Source organism: Chiloscyllium plagiosum, unplaced genomic scaffold (genome assembly GCF_037043375.1).
Source record: "Chiloscyllium plagiosum isolate Xiang-an unplaced genomic scaffold, Cpla_swu_hap1 HiC_scaffold_7, whole genome shotgun sequence".
Taxonomy (NCBI): domain Eukaryota; kingdom Metazoa; phylum Chordata; class Chondrichthyes; order Orectolobiformes; family Hemiscylliidae; genus Chiloscyllium; species Chiloscyllium plagiosum.
This window is the reverse complement of record NW_028270145.1, coordinates 70,304,864-70,330,486: the sequence shown is the minus strand read 5'-3', so window position 1 is coordinate 70,330,486 and position 25,623 is coordinate 70,304,864. Positions and strand designations below refer to the sequence as shown.

Below are 25,623 nucleotides of genomic sequence, written 5' to 3'. Positions count from 1 at the left end.
GAATCTAACTGGTAAAGGCATTTTCATGAAGAATGCACTAGTTAATTATGACTGACATTTAACTGCCAAGCTTTGTTTAAATTTTAAATCAGGCATATTAATTCTATTGATTAAGGCACTGCCTGAGAAATAGACCTGAGAATGGTTAACACCAATTTTGTTGATTTGAAACAGGCAATGTATATGTACATGCTTTTTCTCTCTGCAAATAACATTATTAAGATATGTAGCTTTGGATACACACAAGTGTGCCACATAACAAGCCTGACTGATAATCCTAAAGTGGCTGTCTTTATTCTTTATACACTCAGGTTAGCCATATGTTATCAAATCATAGAATTACATCTAATTTCTTTTCGGTTTACACCTTTTCGGTTTGATGCCATTATCCTGTTAGTGACAAACACTACTTGTGTTGCTACTGAAGCAGTTTAAAATTGGGATTGTAGGACATATATTAAAAAGACTAGACATTCTCTTCTACTGTAGAAACATTAGTAATTGAGTTTGCTACTTGAAAATAATTTAGTTAGCCTTATGAGTAAAAATATTTATCCTGTAGCATTATTATCCCAATGTCAGTTCCTTAGAAATCACAATTATGTTTAGTTCAGTATTAGTGTCAATTTTCACATTCATCACAAGAAGACTGTGATGTGTGTAAAACAACAGAGCAAATCAGTGAAGAAAGATTAGTATTCATTTCATTATATTTTTGATCTGTATGATCTTGACTTAATTTAGTTGGTATTTTCATTCAATCCTCATGCTGTTCATGCAGATTACCGGTCAAAACCATATCTTCGTGAAGCACATCTTCTTGCCACCTTGACTCGTTGGTGTCTGAGATCTCATAACCAAGACTCCTGAAGACGCGTTCACTTTCCTGCCATGTTTTTTGAAAATTCTTCAGCAATTCTTCTGGTGTGTTATCAGCTGATATATCTAATATTTGTCCTGAAATTACATCTTCATAGGTTGGTGGTGCATGCCTGGAATCAATACCTGAAAATATTTCAGAGTGCTGAATTCTAGTTCTGGAGTCAATTGCTTCAGTTTCAAATCCGCCTGCATGTGCAAACAGCTTATTATCTGCATCAGGACACAGCATGGATTGTGTTGATGCTTTAACTCCTTCCTTGACTTTCTGAGAAATTTGAGATTTCTGCAAAACCTTTCCATCTCCCTGGGGATGTTCATGTTTTATAGGAATAGTAATTTGACCAGAGCTTTCAACTTGAGGCTTGACAGATTTCATATCAAATGTTAGGATTTCCTCAAATGCAGTTTTCTTCCCAAATAGATTATTTCCACTATCCGTTCCTAATCTTTCAGCTGGTTCCTTTTGAAAATAATTTATTTGTTCTGGTACTTCAAACTTATTAACAAGTTCTGAAAGATCTATTTTTGGCATCTGAACATTCTGCTTGCTAACAATGGATTCAGACTCCTCGGTGTCAGAGCCCAAACGTTCTGGAATGTCAATGGGATCCTTACGCATATACACTTTGTTTTCTTCTGACCTTCTAGCCTCCTCAAACATTTCTGTCATATCCTTAACTGTAATGGATGACACAGGAGATTCATGTTTAGCTAACATGTCTGTTACCGGTGTGTCAATCTTTAACTGTCGTCGAAGAGTTGCTGGTGATGGAATAATTTCTGACCTCTTTTCTGCCACCTGAACATGTGTAGACTGTGCAGACTGTGAAATTCCCTGTGACAGTTTTGCTGTAGTATCTTTAAGTTTGGCAAGCTGATCATAACGTTTGCCTCGTGGTGGAGAGGCTGATGATGTGGAAGATGTACGAATTCTGGATGTCTTCATTTCTGAGCTACGCATTGGGAGTGGAGATGTTGGTGTAGGTTCCTGTTGGACTGGGTATGGTGTACTGTACTGCTTCTGAGAAAGTGGTGGAGAGGCAACAGCTCTAAGAGGTGATTCCGTGCGCCTTGCAGTAGATTCAATAGTGATGTAAGAAGGGGATGGTGATGACATTCTTTTTGCTGGCGATTGGGCTCTCTGCTCTGCAAGTCCAATTTCAGACAACTGTTGTTTTCTACTTTCACATACTTGCTCTTCAGCATTGCTTTTCCCTTGCTTATCTAACTTACAGGAGCCAATGCTTATCTTGGAAATCTTCTGTGATGGTGCACTACCACTAAATGTTTCTTTTTCAGGTTTTAAAGCAGGCATTGAAATCAATGTTTTTTGCATTGATTCATCAAAATATGCAAGCCTTAGTAATGCTTTCTGTTTAATTTGTGTTAGCTCTTTCTTCAGTATTTGTAAATTACTTCCTTTGATAACCTTCATTGGAAATCCTTGGCCATCTGTCAGCCATTTAGGAACCTTTTCCAAAAAGGCTTGTATTGCATTTAAATCGATATTGTCATTCTCTTTTTCAAACTGAATAAGTTGGAACAAAATATTTTGCAATTCCTCACACTTTTTGTAACTATCACTAATTTCTACATAATGTCCAGCGTCATTTTTATCAATTTCCTTTTTATATATAGCAGTATTTCTACTTTTCCTACTTTCTTTATTTTCCTGTTTTATATCCTCCATGCGAGCAGGGACCAGCCCTTGCTTGCTATTTGCATTTTGTAGATAAGAACTTTGATGTTCTGTTGCCTGAAAAGAGCCCTGGTCAGCTTTCTGTTCAGTCAGATTTTTTGAAATTTGCATTTCTTTCCAATCATGATGTTTTTTCATATGCGCCTGTTTGTCCAAAGGCTTTTGATTAATTCCTACTAAGTCACTTTTCTGTTGGTCTTGTTCCCCTTGAAATTTTGGAAATGCCTCCTTCTGAGCCATAACATGATGCTTCTGCATCTTTTCACTCTTAATTTCTTGAGATATCTCCCTTTTGTCCTTCTTTTGCTGTGCTTGCTGAGTTTCTTTTAAATTTGCTCTATGTGATTGTTGTTTGTAATGCTGTATCACCTTATCTTTCACTTGATCTTGTGCCACATTTGTTGCAAAGGTTTGTGCAATAGTTGTCTCCTCAATTTTCTTATCCTTTTCTTCAGTTGTAGGTTGGTAATGTTCACCCATACGATTATATTGTTGAACAAAAATGTGATGCTGCTCTTGTTTAGCCATATCCACATAGTTATTTTGTTTTACATGAAACTGTTTAATGACAGTTTTCTCTTGACTTTTATTTGCTTCTGGTTTCAAAATTTGGTTTTGTTCCTTTTTGTAAGATAGTGCATTTTTTTTCTGTTCTTGAATTACTTGACTCTCTTTAGGTGGCTGAACAGTTTCAACCTTAAGTTTTGATGAAGTTGCTGAATGAGGTTTTAGGTGACTAGATTGTTCTTGTGTCTTTTTGTGTATCCCATTGTCTTGTTTAATTGTTTCCAATCCAATATCTTTCACAGAATCTTTAAATGCATTAAATATCTCTTCTTTATGACTGATTGCATTGTTAGAATATTTTAAGATATTGTGCAGTTGCTCTGAAGCTGCTACCACTGCTGACTGGGCTGGGGAATGAGAAGACAGTGTGTTTGCAGTGATCAGATCTTTTGCAGTCATGGTCTCTGATGTTTTTGGATAAATCGGGTATTTATCAACAGTAGTCATATTTTCTTTTTCCATTGCCTGGCTAGCTGGGGATGTCAGACGATCAACAACTGACATGATATTTGGTAAAACTGGAGACTTCACTGTGAGGCTATTTTCAGATTCTACTTTAGTTGGGCTTTTCAGTGCTCCTGTAGTGAGCCTACCCATGTTAATGGGCCAAGCCATTTTGGCTGCTTTACTCTTTTCCATTTCTTCCCTCTCTTTCCTATATTTTTCTTCTGCAATCATTAAAGGAGTTTTAAATTTCCTGGTATAGGGCTTGGGTTGTGGCTTTGTAGTGTCTGTTTTGATTGAAGGCTCTAGTGGCAAAAACACTTTGTTAAGAGGAGGAGCCAGTGCTTGTTTTTTCTGTGTTGGGTTTTGAGCAGGTTGTATTACTGATTGATGCAGTGGTGATTGTATAATTTGTGGACACGTTGAATGCTCATGTGGTTCGTGTTGTTTCTCTTGTGCGGGTTGATATTTCTGCTGTTGAATATCTTGTTTTGATAATAAAGCATCCTCAGTCATGGTTATATTTGGTTTTGAAACAAGATTTTTCTTAGGCTGCTCTTTTGCTTTGCTGTATTCAGTGTTTGGCATTTTCAGTGAAGGCTGCAATTTTGGTGCCTTATTAAAAGGTTTCCTTTGTTGGGAAGGTGACTGATGAAGGTATGGTGGTATTAAATTTAAATCAGACTGTGAGGGATATGGAGAAGGATGTCCTGCAGTGATCATTTCCTGGACCTTAGGTGTAATAGGACTTATAGGAGGAGGGGGTGGGGGAGGGGGTGGGGGTGGGGTAGGAAGAGGAGAAGGAGGGAGTTCAGTTTCATACATCTCTGGTTTTATCTGAACTAATGGTGGTGGTGGTGGTGGGAGAGGAGACATTTGACCATCTTCTTCGGCATGTGAAGGAGGAGGAGGAGGAGGGGGAGGAGGAGGAGGAAGTGAGAGTTCACCCTCAGACATTAGGAGAGCAGATGGAGATGGATGAGGAATTGAAAATTGAACCGCTGGCATTCTCTTTTTGTCCATTTTCACATGACTTACTTCTTTCTTCATAGTATTTTGAGCTTTAATATCCATCTTGTTTGTAGTCCCAGGTTTGACCTTAGGTAAAATTTCTTTATTTACTCTTTGACTATTGTCATCCATATTTTTAATTGACTGTTTGTTACTTTTAGTTTTCTGTTTACATTTTACATCATGTTCCATAATTGAATGAGACGTAGAAGACTGAGCTGTCTGATTGGATATTTGTGCAATGTGCTGAAGAACATTGGTGTTCTGAATGTGCTGAGAATTCACTTGCGCATGTAGTGTATTAACATCTAAACCAATCTCAGCAGTCGGTTTTTTAGTAAGCTCAGCAGTTCTTGGTGACTGCAAAGAACGTTGACCATCTGTTGTGATTGAAACCTGCTGTTTAGGCATTTGTCTGTCAACCGAAGCAAAGTTTTTTCTTACTTTGTGCACATTGTACTTATCATCTGTGGACTTAACTCTGGTTGCTTGTTCACCTTGTGCATTACTATATTTTGATGTCCTGTTGGTAATGTGCACATTGGATATTTTCTTTCTGTCTTCTTTAACAGCCTCATGGACATTATCCTGATATTGCTGATCAGGTGATAAAAGAGATTGAACTTCCTGTTGCACATTTCTTTTCACTAAATCATTAGCCTTCAGATTAACCTTTTTAATATCCTCATGATGTTCAACATTCAATTCTGTCCACATTGTTGTGTTGACATTTTTTGTAATGTCCATTTTTTTTTGTTCTTCATTTGCTAACAGAGATTTTACAGAGCCTTGTGCACCTTCTTTATGGCTAACACCCTTTGCAAAAGCTATCTGTTCTTGGCCTTCCTGATTGGTTTGAAAGTCATTTTGAATAGCTTCTGTTTCACTAGCCTGAGGTTGAACCTGCTGTACTGATGATTGCTGTAGGTTTTGGGTAGTCGCTTTTCCATCTCTTGTTTTGTACATCCAATGTGCCTCTTTCTTTTCAGAAGCTGTTTCCATAGAGGTTTGAAGATCAGTTTTCATTATGATTTTCGTTCCAGCCTGTTCCTTTTTGCTTTGTATTTTATCCAAACATTTGGAAGTACATTTGAGGTCATTATCTTGCTCAACTACTTCAATTCTGTTATTTATCGACTTTTCTAGAGAATCCAGAGTACCTTTAATGTCTCCTGGAATGATTTCAAATTTTTCAATAATTTTCTTTTGGGATTTTGCTTCTTCAAGAGACTTCAAAGTTGCAGATATATTACCACATACAACTTCTTCCTTTGCTACTTGATTGGGTTGATTTATGGCCTGATTGAGTGAATGCAAAGCTCCTCTCAAATCACCTCGTATAATTTCTTCCTTTTCTATATTGGTAAATACATTTTGTTCTTCTGCCATAAAAGTCAGCATTGTATTTTGGACGTCACCACATAAGATTTCTGATTCTGCAATTGTACGTTCAATTGGCATTTGTTGGTGCTTAAGCTTTTGTTTGGCACCTTCAACATCTCCATGTATTACTTCCTTAGATGTTTGTTCAGCCACAGCAGTTTCATCAGTCTCCTGCTGAAGTAATTTAAGATAGTCCATGGCTCCCGATTCAATACAAGTTGTATAAAACTGAACATTTCCTTTTTCAGTGTCAGTTACCTTAACTTTCTGTGAATTTTCACTGTTCTGAGAAGTAGCTATAAGTTTATGAAGTGCAGCTTGTATATCACCTTTTATGACTTCATCTTGCTGAATTTTCATGTCATCTGTTCTGTTGAGAAGAGAATAGATTGTCATCTTCACATTCCCCTTCTCACTCTCTTGAATCAGAATCCCCTTTTTTGCAGAACTGTCATAATTAAAAAGATTGGTGATAACTTGCTGAATATCACAACCAATTACATCTTCTTTCTCTATATTTGTATTTATTGGCTTCTTAAAAAGTTGTGCTCTTGTCAGATTAATGTTACCTTTCTCATTAGTATCTATAGTAATCCCCTTTTCTGTAGATTCTTTCTTGGAGAGCAGTTCCATCATTATTTTTTGAAGATCTCCTCTGACAATCTGTTCTTTTTGTATCTCTGGGGATGTTTGGTTTAGAAGTTGATATTTTGCCATTCTGATATCTCCGACCTCATCTGCTTCAATGAGGATTCCTTGGGATTGAACAAGTTTGCAGTCATAAAGTGACTTAAGTGTTTCTTTAATATTTTTTCCCACTATTTCAGGTCTTTCTACAGGATTTTCAGTGAATTGGTGTAAAGGTGTAGTTTCAAAAAGCCAGGTTGTTGTTTTAACATCCACCTGTGGAATTTCTTCAAGTATTTTCATGTTTGTATCATCATTTTCCTTTATGCTGTTTAATGGTTGTTTTTCAAAAAGCCATATGGCCTGTTTTACATCTCCTTTTTGTATATCTTCTCGTCCAACTGTCTCAATCCTTTCATATTCTGAATCTTCCCCTTTTATTTCATCAATGGTATGTGACTCAAAAAGCCAAGTAGCTGTCCTTACATTACCATGCTGTATTTCACTGACACTGACTGTTCTAACATATTTTTGATCAAGGTCTGACTCAAATAGTTGAGCATTGGATTTCACATCACCGCCTTGTACATCAGAGACTGTTTTGGCAATAACTTTCTCATGATCTGCAATTTTGTCCAGTGGCTGTGTTTCAAATCTCCAACGTGCAGAAGAAACATCACCTTTCTGAATATCTTCTTGTGTTACAGCTTTAATGACATATACTTCATCAGTTTCTTTAATTAAATCCAGTGGCTTGGTTTCAAACAACCATCTAGTGCCCCGCACATCTCCACTGATCACTTCCTCCTTCCGAACAGTCGTTACTTCATGATAACATCCTTCCTTATCTTTGATGGCATATAGAGGCTGAGTTTCAAACAGCATTGTGTAGTTTTTAACATCTCCTTTTTCTATTTGTTCCATGCTAACCTTTTTAAATTCGGTGTTCTCTGAAGAGTTGTCCTTAATCTGATCTAGTGAAAAGGTCTCAAAAATTAATCGCCCTTTATCAACATCCCCACCCTGAACATCTGTGATTGTACGAAGAATTGCTCGTTCCTCAATATTCTCTTTTATAGCATCTATTGGGTGATTTTCAAAAAGCCAAGTGCAATTAATCACATTACCTTTCTGAATATCATTTGCTGTGGTAAATCTAATGTTTTTCAACATCTCTTCTGAACTGGAATTTATCAGATCAAGAGACTTATTTTCAAAGATCCACTTCTTACGCGATACATCCCCTGATTGTATATCTATTTTAGTGACCCGCCTAAATTCTTCCTTCTCTCCGCCTATATTTCCCAGAGATTCAGTCTCAAACAGAAAACGGGCCATTTGCACATCACTTCCCTGGATGTCTTCCTGCTGAACTGTACGCATTGTTAGAACAGTTTCTGAATCATCTTTTATTGCATCTAAAGGCTGAGTTTCAAATAACCAAGTACAAGTTTTTACATCGCCTTTCTGAATCTCATCAACTTGGTTTTTAATATCTACTTTTTCATAAAGAGCATCCATTGGTTGTGTCTCAAACAGCCACCTGCAAGTCTGTACATCGCCCCTAATATCATCATGCTGCTTTGTTACAACTTCTTCATCTTCTACATTGCTAAAATATTTGATAGCATCAAGTGGTTGTGTTTCAAAGAGCCACTTAGCTGTCTTCACATCACCAGATTGTATTTCTTCTTTCGATATACCCCTAATGATTTGAAACTTTTGAAGGCTTTCATCAAATTGATCAATAGGGGTTGTCTCAAACATCCATCTACATGTTCGAACATCACCCCTCACAATTTCTTCTCTCCTCACAGTTTTAACCTCATGGTAGTGTCCAGCACTATCTTGAACTGCATATAGAGGAGTTGTTTCAAATAAAGTTCTATTTGACAATACAGCACCACTAATAACACCATCTACTTGGATCTTTTTAGATTCATCAATGTGACTTAAATTCATAGTTTCAAACAACTGTTTGTAATTGCTGACATCACCTTTGTTGATTTCTTCCAGATGAATTGTTTTTGTATATTCTTCCTTGTCCTCTCCAATCATCTCAAGTGGTTGGGTCTCAAAAATCCATGTTTGGTGCCTCACGTCCCCTTTTTCCTCTTCAGTAGCAATCACATGCTTAACCTTTCCAATATCTGGACTGCCCTTTAATGTGTCCATGGGAACAGTCTCAAATAAGTGTTTGGTTGAACGTACATCACCTCCTATTATTTCTTCCGTTTCTATAGGTCTTGCATTATCATTGTCTTTTAGAGAGTCAAATGGTTGGGTTTCAAACATCCAGCACTGTCTACTAACATCAGCACCTTGTATTTCTTCTTTAAGCTTGACTGAAGTGTCTGTTTCTAACTGTTCTTTAATGCTGTCAAGGGGATGCGTTTCAAATAACCATTTAGCTCTGTTCACACCACCATCATTAACTTCCTCCCTAGAGATACCACATACAACTTTTATACTTGAAACATCCTTATGAATCGTATCTAAAGGCTTTGTCTCAAATAGCCAGAGTGCAGTTTTTACATCTCCTCTTTCAATCTCCTCTCTTTTGACAGTTTGGATTTCTAGAACTTGACCAGACTGATCCCTAATAACATAGAGTGGCTGCGTTTCAAACAACTTTGTTGTTTTTTTCACATTTCCTTTAATTTCTTCAACTTCAGTTTTCAGATGCAGCAAGTTCATTTCATCGACTGAATCCAAGTGTCCAAGTGTATCTAGGGACTGAGTTTCAAATAAATATCTTGCAGTTTTGACATCGCCAGCAGTAATATCTTTTGCAGTAGAGATTTCTATTGCCTGTTCATCTTCTTGGTGAATCTTATTCATTGAATCAAGTGGTTGTGTTTCAAATAACCAAGTGGCAGTGCGGACATCTCCTCTTGCTAATTCAGGGATCTTACCAGTGTTTTCTGGTGATTCAGGAGAACTTACACCAAGTGTATCAATGGCTTGAGTCTCAAACATCCATGTTGTATATTTCACATCCCCTCCTGCTATCATTTCTTGTTGTGAAAGACACTTTGCATCACTTTGGTCAGGGGTTTCATCCTTGATAGAATCTAATGGTTGAGTCTCAAACATCCAGCGCATTGACTGTACCTCTCCTTTAAGGATCTCATCCCATTCTAAATACTCTCTCTCTGGGCTCATACATTTCTGGGGGCTATGACCAGTGTATTCAAAAACATACTTAGCTTGCTGTACATCCCCCATTATATCATTATCTTTTGATTTATTTGTCACTATTTCACTGATCTCTTGATTAAATTCCTTTTCCAGGTTCTTTCTCACTCCTGGATTGATATGTTTATACAAACGCTTTAGCTCATAAAGGTTTCTTTGCTTTGAATACACGTCCTTGGGAATGATTTGTTTTGTTGCAGAAAGGGGTGGTTCAGGAGACTGCAAAAAATAAGTTATCTCTGATGGTGCATTGAGTAAATCTGGTGGCGGAGGAGGGAATTCTTCCATGTTTTCACAATTACTAGAGCTGATAGAAACTGAAGCAGCTGTACTGTCTACTTTCCTTAATGATGTAACTTCAGAATTCTTGCCTGCTGTTGTGGAGATGTTGGAAGTAGAAAGAGCAGGAGGCCACTGCATCTCTTGGAAGTTATGCTCTGTCTTAATGGAAAAGTCAATAATCATATTGAACAACATATAGTTTTTATTGCTGTTTCCAAACATGCAGTTTAGAAGTCGACTTGGCACCAGCCTTCATGCAATGCAATATCAATCTGCCATCTTCGTGATATTCCACCAAGCACTCTATTTCAATCGAAATGCAATTTTAACAAAAATGAAAGACGGTTTTGTAATAATATTATCTTTCTTCAAATGCTTCTCTGCTGCAGATTTTAAAGATTGATTCCACTATTTGATGATAGGCATAATTAAGGAAGCCATGTGATGTGAAATTGGTTTCTTACCTTTGTTTTCTTCAAAACATTCTTAATTTCACCATTATGTCTCCTTTCCATCCCTAATTAGATGACTTAGTGAAACAAAAATATTTTATACAGGGGAAAAATAATGATATGGATTATAATATTGATAAAATGATAGGAAGAAATGAAAAGGGTAATGATATGCAGCAGAGAAAAGAAATATTAAAGAATTAGAAAGAAAACACAGCCGTAAAGTTAGAAAAAAAGTACTCTTTCAAATGAGACCTTGCATTTCAAATGCACATACCTTACATTTGTAAGTTTTATCAGTAAACAATGTTATTGGTCATTACTGTCAACGTGCACATATTCAATTACACAATAATAGATACCTTAATCTTTTTGGTAGTGTTAGTTGCCATTTGAGTGGGTTGGGCTGTTTTTTCAAATTGCTCTTTTAACATCTGAGTGGACATTTTTGGCTTTTCATCCTCAGTCACTCCATCCACTGTTCAAACATTAAAAGGAATATGTGAAATATATTCTTGGAAGATAAGAAGAAAGCAAAGTAATCTCCCACACTCCCAATTGACTCAGTGAATTTATTTTATGTGGTTTTTAAACAAAATCCTTCACAGACACCATTGCTGCTACTTGCAGCCTGCCAGAAGTGAAGTTTGAATAGGAAAATATTGGCAATTCAGTCCAGTTTTTCCATCAAGAAATATGAAAAATTAATATGACGTTCTCAGGTGCATGTTGCTGTAGGTATTTGCTAAGATTTCAGAATTGGAAGTTGTAATCCATTGTCTAGAGTAACATAGCCTCCACCATATACCTCTTTGCAGAGCATCAATGTTAACATTAGAGTCATTTTAAATCAGCATTCACTGTGTCATGCCAATGGAAACAATTTCTCCCTTAATTTACCTCTATCCAAACCCCTGACAATTTTGAATACTTTCAACCTTTCTCTGCTCAGAGGATAACAATCCCAGCTTCTCTAACCTCAGCCCAAAATCCAGTCCTTCAACAACTGCCATGTCAGACTACCATCCAAAGAGCGGAGGGAAGATCTAGCCTTAGGCAGTTTGTGTATATGTACTGTCATTTGACAGTGAAGAACTGTATTAATTAGCACCAAGTTTTGGCTGTCAATTTCTATTGAACTCTATATGAGTTTTAGTTGTGAATGGTTTATGATAGCTTGAAGCTCCAAGTAATTTAAGCTTAAGCATATGACATAAATAACCCATTGCTGTGGTACTCATGCATTTAATGCAATCATATGCACTTACCACTGAAATCATTGAAGTAATTTTCAAAGTTGCCCACTTTACTTGACAGATGAGTATTCTGCTCCATAACAGAAGCCTGCAGAAACATGTCAAGTTTACTGATATTGAATTGATCGGAAATAAAATGCAGTAAATCACATCAAATATGTAACAATTACACACTAGGCATTTTAAACTGTCACAAGCTAAAATCAATTCTCATTTTTAAAGTAACACTGTTATATAAAGTGAATTCACTGAATTTCTTAAGTTTTAGTTCTCAAATCTATAAAAGCCGCATTTACAAAAAGTATCACAGTTGCAGAAAACTGGATATAAAAATCAGAAAGCACTGGAAATACTCAGAAGATATGGCCGTTTCTGTAAACGGTGAAACTGAGTGAACATATGGTACACCTTAGCAGATCTGCACACATTAGGGAGAACAATAACATGTGGAAACCTGTTCAATTCAGCAGAAGACTTTATTCTGGCTCTTAAACTTAGCCACATCATTAACAACACACATCCGAGTTTTCAGCGCAGAGATAGTAAGCAGGATTGCATACCGAATCTGTTAAAGGAAATATTCCTTTTAGAAAGACCCTGGAAGTAGTCAGACTTGCTGAATTGTATATTGATTCCAGAGGTTTCAGCAACGATAGGAATGGACAGGAAATTACAGAAGGCTAACCCTCCAGAATTCTGACACTTCCTGGAGGTCTTACTGCTAGACCTGAGGGACTAAAAGAGGCGACGTTTTTCTAGGAAAAGATAAAGAGGCCAGCACACAAATCAAATGCACATGGGTTGAAATAGTCAAGGAAGTGAACAACAGGAGTTTCAACTTGAAGCAAGTGTCCCAAAAAAGTTCAAGGAGCACAGAATAGCATGAAAAGTGAGTGGTACAGCACTGTCAGGAGCCAACCACAAAGTCTGACATGCCAGGTGTGATTGGTAGGTCAGGATGGGGAGTTCTCAAGTGGCAGACACAATAGCCACTATTGCAAAATGCATTCGCCTAGAAGGATGCCTTATGCAAAGAGACAATGAGTTGTCATGAAAGTCCGAAAGCCCGTGAATGGTACAAGCCCTGCCCAATCCACAGGTCACTGTCTCTCCATTAAGTTCTATATTCTGTTCTCCTACAAGGAGAGAAAGCAGACAGCCATGAGTCTTAGAATTGACTTGTGTGGAGAAGAGAGGAAGACAGTTGCGCAAGGTGACTGTGAGGCATGTGAAAATAAGCAATAGATTCAGGTTAAGTGAGCATGTTGACTGCTCAGATGGTGATGTGAGAAGGTGCAGGTGAGACAGAGATAAAGGAAGGTGCAAGGTTGTGTGGCGCAGGAATATGTTGGGAAAACTACAATGTCAGGCTTTGCATCTGAAACTGTTATGCCACCTTTCCCATAATCCTTATGTTTTTGGACCCTTTGGGGAATTTTATCAAGGTTCAAGGGATTAAACCCTGCTGGCCACTCTTCCATTCATGCCTAAGTTTGGATTCTTTTTTCCATCAGTGGGAAATATCACTTTACTGCAGTCCCTTAGATACCAAAGTAGGACCTCTGGATAAAAACCAGAGATAAGGGCTAAGTTTCCCAGGAGTGCTCTCCATTCCTATGCTTGCTTCAACTTCAAAAATTATATCCAGTTGTGCCTTTCTGATTTATGCCAAAATCCTTTGAATTATAAATATTTGCATTGAAAGATTTGTCACACCATTCCATCAGCCCTCCCTATTTGGTGAGGAACATGAAATAGAACGCTAACATCATGCATCAGTTAAAACATTAGGCAAGCCTGCAGCACATCTCAGTGGATTTTTGACCAAATAGCCTACTTCTGCTCCTACATCCTATGGTTTAGTAACTCAGTTCTTTGGTCCATGTTTGCTGTCAGATTAACTGAGTGTGTCTCATACTCTGTTCTACCTAATTGTGTTTAAGTAATACTATATAACAAAGTGAAATTTTTGAACAACAACAATAGTTTTAGTTATAGAACTAATTCATCATATAATGTATTGAAGATAGATCCATGTGGAATAGAATTTAAATTTAAATAACATACAACTGTGATACTACATTATTACCGTTTCCATTTTGTAGGTTAAAAGCTGTTCAGTTGTTGATGGTAGATCATCTTCCTGATCAGTTTTTCGAGTGCTGCTGTTCACTTTAACTTTGCTCGTGCTTGTCACATCCTGAAATAAGTAGCGTAAGATGCAACATTGAAAAACATTGAGATATAATAGAGAAAAGAGATAAGACCTGGCATCTATGAAAACATTTGTATTCAAAATGTCAGTTGCAAAAGATCTGCTCAGCATTACAATCGCTGGCACAATCATGGCCTTTTATTACAGAAATGAAAATCAAATAATTTATTTTATACATTTTGGCCCTCATGTGCATAAAGTGTGCACATATGTGCAAACACAGTTCATGAAAGACATGATGAATGGCAGGTATTTTTTTTTCAAGACTAGGGGACATATTTTTAGGTGAAAGGAGAATGATTTTAAAAAGACATGGGGGCACTTTTTTTTACAGAGTGTGATTTGTGTGGAATGAACTTTCAGAGAATGAGTGGATAAGGGTACAGTTACAATGTTTAAAAGACATTTGGATAAGTACATGAGTAGGAAAGGTTTGGAGGGCTATGGGTCAAGCATAGACAGGTGGGACTAGTTTAGTTTGGGATTACAGTTGGCATGGACTGGTGGCCCAAAGAGTCTATTTCCACGCTGTATGACTGTGCAATATGCAAAGGGTTAATGGTTTTGAGTCAGTTTATATACAAGTAAATAATTCAACCTTTCAGATCTCCACGAACTGCACATTCACTGGACAGAAGAGGCTGATGATTCCAAGCCCAGGAGTAAAATAGAGTCCACAGTGTCCATTCGTAACAGATAGAAATAACATTTTAAACATGGCTTTTGGAATGAAATTGTCACTGTTTATGAGTGGCACAAATCTCTAATAAACCTATGAACTCCAGTTCTCAAGACAGACCTAATCGCGTGAGCCAACTGCTCTATGACTTTGCCAACGTAAGCATTTTATATTATATGGCTTTTAAAAACAGCAAATGCAACTTGGTTACAACGTCCATGCACCTCATATGGCGGATAGACTGGCTAACAGATAAGTCAGTGTTTCTGAAAATGTGGGTTGTCACCCCAATAGGCTTGCAGCAACAGTATTTGTGATCTCCCTCTCTTTAAGGTATCAATGGAAACTGTGAAAAGAAGATTCCAGTGGGACCAACCCAGACCTCTTGGATCATTGATACTGAACAACTAAGGGACAGAAGGTAAGCCCAAAGCAGCTTTTAACATTAGGAAGCCACTTCTAGAAGGAGGTGACAAATAGGCCTGGGATGTCTCTGCATCAACATTCAGTTCTGAAAAAGGTAACTGGATCTGAAACATTAACTTTGCATTCTTTCCATAGATGCTGCCAGACCTGCTGAGTTTCTCGAATAATTTTTTTTTGTTTCTGATTTCCAGCATCTGCAGTTTTTTTTGGTTTTTATGTCTCAACATCAATTTGGTGCAGGCAGAGGAAAACAACTATAACTCAGTGTCAAACCAGGACAGTGAAATCCAGGACGTCATGTAGCTGAGCTGGAAAGGCAGCATCTAGCTCTATGGTGCTTCTGATCCTGTCTGACCATAATCCATGCTCCTTAACCTGGGCTGATAACTCTACGAAGCAGACATCACAACTAGACCATAAAGCAGGGAGGATGGCAGCGGGATTGTGGCAGGGGAAGACTGGCTGTTTGCTGTGTGTGAAGAGGAAAAATTAAATAATTACTATTCATGGTGCACAAGGGACTGATTAAATGTGTGTGTGAGTGTGTGTGAAAGGAGAGGGTGGGGGAGAGGAAATTTGATTGTAGTTTGGAGGGAAGAGGGGCTTCAGTAAGTCTTCTATCACCAAGGAATATGGAGATATTGGTTGAAACCTATACAAGTATCTATTATGACATTTTTACCAAGCACTTTAAAAAACAGATTTTCATCTTTTAAATGATTTATTTATTATATGTTGATTTATAATAAGTGTATGTTAATGAATGTATATACTCATTTTACTATGTTCCTTCATCATGGTTTGATGTTTGTTGACACCTAGGGTCATACTAATATCTAAATTTTAATTTGATATATTAACTTAGGAAGCATTGATATAAGTATCATCGTCTTCTTCCAAATAATTGTTTAGAATAGTTCAACAATCTGAGAAAATATGTTATTCTCCAGCAATGCACAGTGTGCCAATTTGCATATATTTTCATTTCAGTTAACAGATTTCAGAAAATAATAGAAATCAAAATTTCACCTGTCTAGTTGAAAAGTAAACAACATGCAAAATTATTCCTGGGTTTTCACAGAACCATTCATTTTATCAATCTGGGGAACAAAAGCCACTTTAAACCCAAATCCATCATTTGCAGTTATTAATACAGGTTCCTAGGAGACACTTAAGACTCAATGTTTAACAATCACCCTCCTTTGGGGGGTTGTATAATGAGAATGAAAATCAGGAATGTCAACTAATGGAGTGCTAGAAGATCAGTAATTTTGGGCCAACACATGCATACTTAATCTGATCTGCATTTTGACATTATACATCTTGCCCTTATTTTAAATAAAAGATACCTCCATAAAGACGATATTAATTTCTGAAGGTAATAAATTGCATAGAACATTAAACGTTTCTCGCATTTCAAGAATTTGCTGCATCAACACCTAGGCCTTACACAATGAGATGATGGCAGATTTGCATATGCAGTTTGTAGATTATAATTAGAACATTTGCAGCACTGTTCACTCCACCACGTCCGTGTAGTTATCTGCAAGTTCCAATAAACTAATCCCACTTCTTTGCCTGTACTCCATGGCACTGCAATGTTTTTCTCTTCAGCAAATTATCAATCTACTTTTGAAAAGCAAAATGCACCTGCCACCTGCATATGTTCAAGCAGTACACTTTAGACCCAACCACTCACTGCGTAAGAAAAGATTTTTTTGATTTTGTCCTCAATTCTTTTGCCAGCCACCTTAAAATAGTTTTCATCACATCTCAAACCTTCAATCAAAGGGAAGGGTTCCTCTCTATCTAGACTCCTCATCATTTTGAGCATCTCTATCAAATCCTCATAACTGAAGTCTCTCATTCCTGGAACCAATATTCCTGTTTGTTTTCTAGGTCCAGGCTATTTCTTCACAAAATTCTAAGGCAATTAGTAAGGATGGAAAAATATTAAAGCTGTGGAAAAGATTCCCTGTAGAACAAACATGCTTGTTTTGGAAAAACAAGGTATCTTAGAAATGTGTCTATTTATACACAAACACAAGGAAGTTTATATGTTCTGAATTCACTTCTCCTAAATGTCTCCTACATCAGTATCATTGCTCAGATAGGCAACCAATTCCATTCTATCCCAAGTACGCCACTAGGTGGCATGGAAGGTCAGTCTGCATTTGCACTTCAGTTATTCCTCCCACTCACTGAAGCAATAACATGACCTTCACTTCATTTTCTTCCTAAAGGCACAGGATAGATTGTAAGGCTAACATGAATTAAAACTGTGAACATGCATCAGCTTCAAATTATCTAGTTTGTACTGCATTCAAACACCTATGCACATTGAAACTATTCTGGCCTAATCGCTCAAAGAAGAACAGAGTAGAAGTCTGATTTCTGGCATTCAACCAAAATGAACACAGCAATTGAATATGGATTTTCTGAACAATCCAGTGAAAATACTTTAACTTGCAGACTCAAAGTAAAACGGACCCTAAATTCTTTTCAAGTACCACTGTCAAATTTCCAATTAGAAAATTAAAAGCCATCTTGGAATAATATCGACAGTCATATGTTGTTCTATATGATTCATCTGATTCAAATAAGTATTTAGCAAAAATGCCCAACTTTTATTCATCATTTTTTGCCTTTCATTTCTCCAAGTATAATCATTTTGCCGAATAGGTCTTCTGGCTCCATGTTCAAAATGCTGCTCTCAGTTCTTGCCCTTATAAGCATCTAGTCTTCATCTTTTTTTAGTCCAGCTTAGTCAGGAGTGAAAAAAAAACTAGTAATCTTAGAGATCAGTGCCCACAAACCAGACTTGAGCTTTTTTTATTTATGGTAATTTGTCTGAGTCATGTACAAAGCGTAGCAATGGTTTCTATCTATATAACAAAGATCCTATGGTGAGATGAAGCACTGTAGAGAGAACTTTATTGTCAGCAATGCGGCTTAAAAGTAGTGTTTCAACCATCTTGCTGAATTTCCAGAGATCCCTGTGAAGCCAACTTCCCAATACACTCAGCAGCTTCCTCCTCAAAAAGAATGGCCAACAACAGGATTTAACATTTAACTTGCGTAATGGATACACATGTAAATGAAGTTAAGTTGGGGGAGGGGAGTGTAATTATAGCCCTTATAGCTCATCAGGCTGCCAGTTCAAAAGAGGGTTGTTCAGTCTATACATTATTACCACTGCACTGAGAGAACCCAAACAAAAAAAGCACAAGTGAAAATCGCTAATGATACAGTTGACAGAATTTCTTGTCAGTATGATCCTCAGATCTTGATCATATTGTCCTACTTCATCCCTTTTCTTTTCTTCCCAGTTACACAGATCTACCATTATGCAATTTTATTGTCACATTTCTCAACAGACTTTACATCTCCAGCAATTATTTCAACATTCAAAGCAGCAAACAAGATATGCATGAATATAATTAAAGGGAAACTTAACTATGAGGCCCTATGGAAAAGATCTGTTATGTTGAGAATATGTTGTCAGACAAAGGGATGCTATAAGGAAATAATAGTCAAAGCTAAGCTTATAACAACAGGGAGATAAGGCAAACTTAGTATGAAAACATATTGTAAATGAATAGAGGAATGAAGGACCAGCTCAGGAGGGACAGAAATTGGATGAACTACAGTATAAGAGAAACAGCAATATACCAAGAACACGGATATGTCAAAGATCTACAAAGAAAGATCAGATGTATGTGGAAATCAGGAAATTGATGGGGACACAATTGTGGTTAATTCAGGAGGTGAGAAGGTGAGCTTGTCTTTGAAGCAGTTGGTTCAAGTTAAGATTTTAATTTGGCTTTCTCCTTATTTCTTATTGCAATAATGTTTGATTTCACCTTTCTCAAATTCTCTAAAAACTTTTGCTATTGATTCCAGCAGGATTCTGAGTCTGCTGCTGCAGTCAGGTTTTTATTAAAAATCAAATTCTACACAAGTGCAGTAGAATGAAGTCTCTTGAGTACATTTCAGGATGGAATTCAGTTTTGTATTTGTATTAGTATTGCCTTCCACCATCTGTTAAAAAATAACTAACAGCTTCTAGCAATTTGAACACCTGGATCTGTGCAACCATCATGTATGAAACCTATTCTGAAGGAGAGACATATTTGATTTTTTGCAACAGTTGCTCCCAGACCTATCGAGCATTATCTGTACTTTCAGCATTTGATTCAGGTTCCCAACATCCATGATATTGTGTTTATTTTTATCCAAATATCTATCAATTTGACATGAATACACTTTTTTCCAAAAATTGTTTGTTGATCAATCAACTTATGTCACCAGATGTGGATATTCCAGAAGTTTTACATTGGCAGTTATATATCACAATCTGTTTATTTCCAGTAATACCAGAACAGTTTCAGAATCATAAAACTTAAAAGATCTTCAGTTGAGTTTTTTGAAGTAAAAAGAAAAAAAAACTGGAATCAATCTGCACAATAGCTATTCAGAGAAACCTGTCCAAGAACAAAGAGAGAACAGCCCTTCGGCTGAGCCGATGCAAATCTACTGTCTAAACCTGTCGCCCAATTCCTAATCATCTGTATCCCTCTGCTCTCTACCTACTCCTGCATCTGTCCAGACACATCTTAAAAGAATCTACCATGCCTGCCTCTACTACCTCTGCTGGCAACGCGTTCCGAGCGCCCACCACCCTCTGTGTGAAGTACTTGCTGCATGTGTCCCCCTTAACCTTTTCATCTCTCACCTTGAAAGCGTGACCTCTTGTTATTGAATCCCTCACCCTGGGAAAAAGCTTTTCTCTATCCACCCTGTCTATACCCTTCATGGTTTTGTAAACCTCAATCAGGTCCCCCCTCAATCTTTTTTTCTAATGAAAACAAACCTAACTGACTCAACCTCTCTTCATAGCTAGCACCTTCCATACCAGGCAACATCCTTGTAAACCTTCTCTGCACCCTCTCCAAAGCGTCCACATTCTTTTGGTAATGTGGCGACCAGAACTATACAGATATTCCAAATATGGCTGAACCAATGCCTTGTACAATTTTAACATGACTTGCCAGCTCTTATACTCAATACCCCGTCTATTGAAGGCAAGCATACCATATGCCTTCTTGACCACTCTATCCACCTAAGCAACAACCTTCAGGGTACAATGGACCTGCAGGTCTGGCCTAAGTCACAATGAAATAGCAAGTATCATCCAGCAATGATGACCATTTACTGATGGAGTAGATTAAATGATCAATGCTGAGCGGAAGAGGAGAGCTGACAATAATTTGGGCTGCCCTTAGTTTTCTTTTATGTTGCCAATTCAGATTGCCCAAATTATTGCTGGGCTCATACCTCAGTTCTTGAAATGTATGACCATATACTTTACATATACATATGCACACATGCACAATTACACACTATTCAAAACATTCCTCTCTCCTGCTCAGGAGTGAGTCAACACTTTTCAAAATATTATGCATTGATATAATGTCTATACAAGCTCAGGATATCCTAAAGAATACAAACACAAACTTATAAAGTGTTGTCACTGTTCTGTTCAGGAACTATTCTAACCAGTTTGTGCACAATAAATAAAATGGCCAGATGATCTGTTTTTGGTACAAAAGCAGAAAGTGCAGGAGCAACTCAGCTGACCTGGCAGCATCTGTCAATGGAATGACAGAGATAACATTTTGAGTAATGACCCTTTGTCAGAACTGAAATAGCTGGGAAAGGGTGGTAGTTATGCCTTTGATGGTGCGGAGGGGAGTGAATGGAGTGTATGGAGACAGTGCCCAGACTGAGAGAGAAAAAAAATGGGATAAGCAAAGAAATAGATTGCTGATGATAAGTGCAAGACTCGGTGTTGATTAAAAATGAGTTGATATATATCAGGAGAAAGGAAGAGATCACGCCACCTAATTGTTTGCAACCACTTGAAGGGACAGGCAGTGCATCAGTTTATTGGAAGATTGCATCGACCACAACGCAACACTTCCTTAGTGCTACACTAAAATATCATCTCGATTATCGTTTCTTGTCTCTGGTGTGAAGCTACAATTCACAGCCTCCTGTGACTCAAAAAATGGGTAATACAACCAGTCAAGACTGACACCTCATAAAAGAAAACACCAGATAGCTGATCTAAAGTGCAATATTTTGAGTAATTTTTAAAAACTCAAATTATTTTGATAATGTTGAAATATAACCTAACAGCACCTTTATCAGATGTTACCCGAAGTATGCAGCCCACATTGACACAACCAAGTTTTGTAAGTGTAGTAATTACCTGCACAGATTGCTGCTGGTAGTGAGCAACAGTACTATGTGATTCAAATTGTTTTTTCACACTTGATAGACCTCCAGGCAAGGCACGGGCTTCTTCTGCTGGATCCTGACAGAATGATGGGAAAGAAATATTACACTTTTGAAAATCCCTTTGGTAACAAATTTGCTTCTAAAGCCAGAGAATCTCAATATACTGTCATTGTGTGATTAGTTCATTTTACCAGTGGTCTTTATAAAATAATGTCAAGATATCAAAATATTTTGCATAAGAAGTTATTTTAGTTCACCCAAACTGTAATTTTTCATTACAGATTCAAGAGAATTTCTGCAGAGGTCCTATTCTCTAACTGTAAGGGAAAGTGGAAGAAGAGAATGAAAGACTGTTAAAGAAGAGAAATGTTAAAACATAAAAATACCAGGATTTGGTAATCTGTGCTAGATTAAATAGTTGGGCAATTTGCAAACATTCAGTTCACTTCAGCACTATTTATTTATTATCCAAAAGCATGCTGATTAAAACATTCATATTTGATGACTTCAGATTTTGATCAGCACTTTTAATATTATCCATATTACTGCATCTTTGCTGGAATTATAAAACCTGCTGGAGAAAAGTGATTACAAGAAAATTGCCCCAAAAATCTAAATCTTCTAAAATTTGATTTTGCAATAAAACATTGAAACATTACTTTAAAGAAACAACTGTCCCATCCCAGCACATCATAGTGTATGCAGAATATCAATGGCCTCCTGCTAAGCTCAGTAAATGCACCTTGTGCCAGTTAACTGTGGGTATCTTCTAAAGTTGGGTTTTTGAAGTAGAAGGGTGGGGAGGAGGAATGGGATTTGGGGGTGGGGGTAGAAGCAAAATTTGGAAGGAATGCGGCAAAATGTTTCGGGTGTGTTGAATTATCTTATCTTTTGATCTGAGAATACCTAGCACTGGCATACATTAAAAGAAATGCAGCAAAATATCTTAATCTTCTGCAGTTTCAAAACCCATCGTCTTACTATAGCAAATTTTCCATTCATAATGTCCTGTTGCAGTGCTGAATGTTCAGTCAGAACCAACAAGGTGAGGAACAGTATCTAATCTATGCCATCTTGACTGAAAGCAACAGAATTGACCTTTTCATCTTCACTGAGTAAAATTTAGACTTCTTGATGTTACCAGCCAATGTGATAGCCTGCTCCTGCTTCTGATTTTTGTTCTTAATGATTTAGAATCAACAAACTCTATCAGTACATCAGTTGAAATTGTATAAAATAACTTTACTATTCCCCATGAATTTCTTATATTTTAGTGTTTATGAAGAATTGCCAAAATTGACATTGATATTTATATCAGCATGTACAAAATTGCTAGGAAACAGATCATTTAAAATTGTGCATGTTCAGATGTCACCCTTTGCACAGATCTCTAGCAAGATCATCTAAACCTATGAAGTGAGATTGCAGGTACATAGATTTCAGGTGTTCTAATGGATATCAATGAATGACTCATGAATCACCACCAATTGTTATATAAACAAAAATTAGTTTCAAAATCTACCTTAATATTACAGAGATAGGAAAGGTTTTATTTACTTTTCTTATTTACCCTGTGCATTGCAGTCACCAGCTCCTTTGACATTTCCCAAGTTAATGAATAATAGCAAGCAGGTATTCAGACACAATTATATGTTTCTTAATATGCCACATACTTTCTTGGCAATCAAACCATCAGACTATAAATATGATATCCTTCTATTGTGTTTTTGAATTAATACTGGAAAATCAACCAATAGCCATAGTCGCTGGTAACAAGACAAGCACTAATAAAAGAATGGAATCATTATTAGGATCAAAGTCAGAATTTATTGGTCAATTACACGTTGACCACACTACAAAAGAAGTCAGCTAACGTAAGATTGGCACATCACGTAAAAGCTAACCATTTTCCACCATGCGGTTGTTTTGAAACATATCCATAACATTGATGTAAGTAAAAACATGTGGAATAGGAGGAGAAGTAGGCCATGTTGTTTTTCAAGCCCATCCATCATTCAACAAGATCATGGCTGATGTATTTGTGTTCTGAGTTCTACATTCCACCTATCCCCGATAATCTTTGTTCCCCTTGCCTAACAAGAATTTAATACCTTTGCCTTAAAGACATTTGATGGCCCCACCTCCATAGCCTTCTGATACAGTGTTCAAAAGTCATATAACCTTCAGAGAAAAAAATAAATCATTTCATTTCTATTCTAAAAGAGTGACCCATAATTTTAAAACAATGTCCCTAATTCTGGGCTTAGCCACACGAGTAAACATCTTTTCCATGTCCACTTTTTCAAGGCCATTGTTCTATACTTCAATCAAATCACTCCTCACTTTTCTAAACTTCTGTGAAAACAAGTCCAGACAGTCCAATCTTTTCTCTTAAGATAATCCAATCATTCCACCTGTCAATCTGGTAAACCTCCTTTGCATAGCCTATAATGCATTTATGCTGTTCCTTAAACAAGGAGACCAAAACCTCACATTTTATATGAGATGTAGTCTCACCAATGCCCTTTACAAATGAAGGATAACATCTTATAATTCATAGAATTCATAGAATCCCTTGCTGCAAAGCTGGTCCTTTTTTCTAAAAGTTTTTTCTTTTCTCAAGGATACTGTGTCCTTGGTTTTTCTTAGAGGGGTCATAAACCACTCAAGCTCCAAATTGACTGGTTTTGTACAGAAATGAAAGGCCTTTTTGTTTATATGTAATCGGATGAGACTTCAGGCCAAAGCTTTTATGTTTTTAGAAGTAACTGGTCTAAGTCAAGGAGGCATGACCAGCTCTCTAGCTGAGCAGTTTAGTTCAGAACTTTAGTTGGGGGTTCGGCAGTGGAGCTGTGTGGAAACAAGCTGCTAGACTCTCTCTCCTTCTGCCCTTCTAGCTTTGACCTGTAAGCTTTTGTTTCATTTTTTTACACTGCGTTTAAGGGGTTTGTTCACTGGGACTGTTGTATATATTAAGAACAGCATTATTAAGTCTAGCTTGGGATAGTCTGAATTATGTGAGTGTTCTATATTCTGTTCTTTGTGTTTCATTGTGTAAGTTTATGAATAACTTTTTGTCTGTTTTAAAACCTGGTAGTCAACCTAGCTAACTTACTCCAGGTAATTTTCACTGTATACTTACCGAAACAAATAGCAAAACTATGGTCTGGGCTGCCTGCTTAAGAATGTTTTGATGGTCTGAATTAGTCCATAACACCTTACAGTGTGAAAACAGGCCCTTCGGCCCAATAAGTCCACACTGACCCTCCAAAGAGTAACTGACTCAGACCCCTTCCCCTACCCTATATTTACCCCTGACTAATGCAGCTAACCTACACATCCCTGAACACTATGAGCAGGTTAGCATGGCCAATTCATCTAACCTGCACATCATTGGAATATGGAAGGAAAGCGGAGCACCCGGAGGAAACCCACGCAATTACATTAAATTCCTCTGACACTTCATTAGACTTGTTAATCACTTGCTGTATCCTGAATGCTAACATTTTTGTGACTCATGCACTAATACCTTTAGATTCCCACTGCACCTTAATTTCTGAGATCATTCACTATCTAAGTAATACTCTGTTTTTCACATTTTTCCTCACAAAACATCTATACACACTCTGTTTTCAGCCAGCCAATCTCTATCTATGCTAGTTTGTTATCCCTATTCCACAAGGTCCTACACCATGCAATAATGTTATATGTGGAATCTTGTCAAATGTCTCCTGGAAATCCAAATACAGTGCATCAACAGCTCCCTTTAATCCACAGTGCATGTTACTTCTTCAATAAATTGGTTAAACATGATTATTCTTTCATAAAATCACACTGACACTTCTGATTACCATGAGTTTTTCCAATTGCCCAGTCATAACTTTCTTAATGAGTAATTGTAACACCATCCTATTACAGACTGACCCATCGGTCAGATTTTCCCAGTCTCCAAACAACTTGGATGTTGATGAAACTGTTAGGAAAATAATGTGAGATTGGCAGTGACAAGCTTCCTACCAACAACAAAAATCCCATTTCTCAACCAATCATTAATGACAGTCTCAGCTTACCATTCAGTTAGCAGTGAAAGACCTATGTGCATGAATTAGGCATATTAACATTTTCATCATTATGTCATCTTGCCTCATTCATATGCAGTTTCCAATCCCCCACCTGCCACAGAAATGAAATGGTGAAAT

At 37.2% G+C, this 25,623-nt stretch overlaps 1 protein-coding gene across 2 annotated transcripts in view; it reads right to left on the bottom strand.

Moving 5' to 3' along the window:
• The window catches only part of xirp2b (xin actin binding repeat containing 2b), a 108,364-nt gene that overhangs the window by 12,444 nt on the left and 70,297 nt on the right, over window positions 1-25,623 (bottom strand). For both annotated transcript variants that reach the window (XM_087989111.1, XM_087989112.1), the window contains 5 exons: window positions 21,396-21,500; window positions 13,891-14,001; window positions 11,814-11,889; window positions 10,908-11,023; window positions 787-10,252 (listed from right to left, as the gene is read on the bottom strand). In XM_087989111.1, the coding sequence (XP_087845237.1) occupies window positions 787-10,252; window positions 10,908-11,023; window positions 11,814-11,889; window positions 13,891-14,001; window positions 21,396-21,500 (9,874 nt within the window). The remainder of the gene's footprint in view (window positions 1-786; window positions 10,253-10,907; window positions 11,024-11,813; window positions 11,890-13,890; window positions 14,002-21,395; window positions 21,501-25,623) is intronic.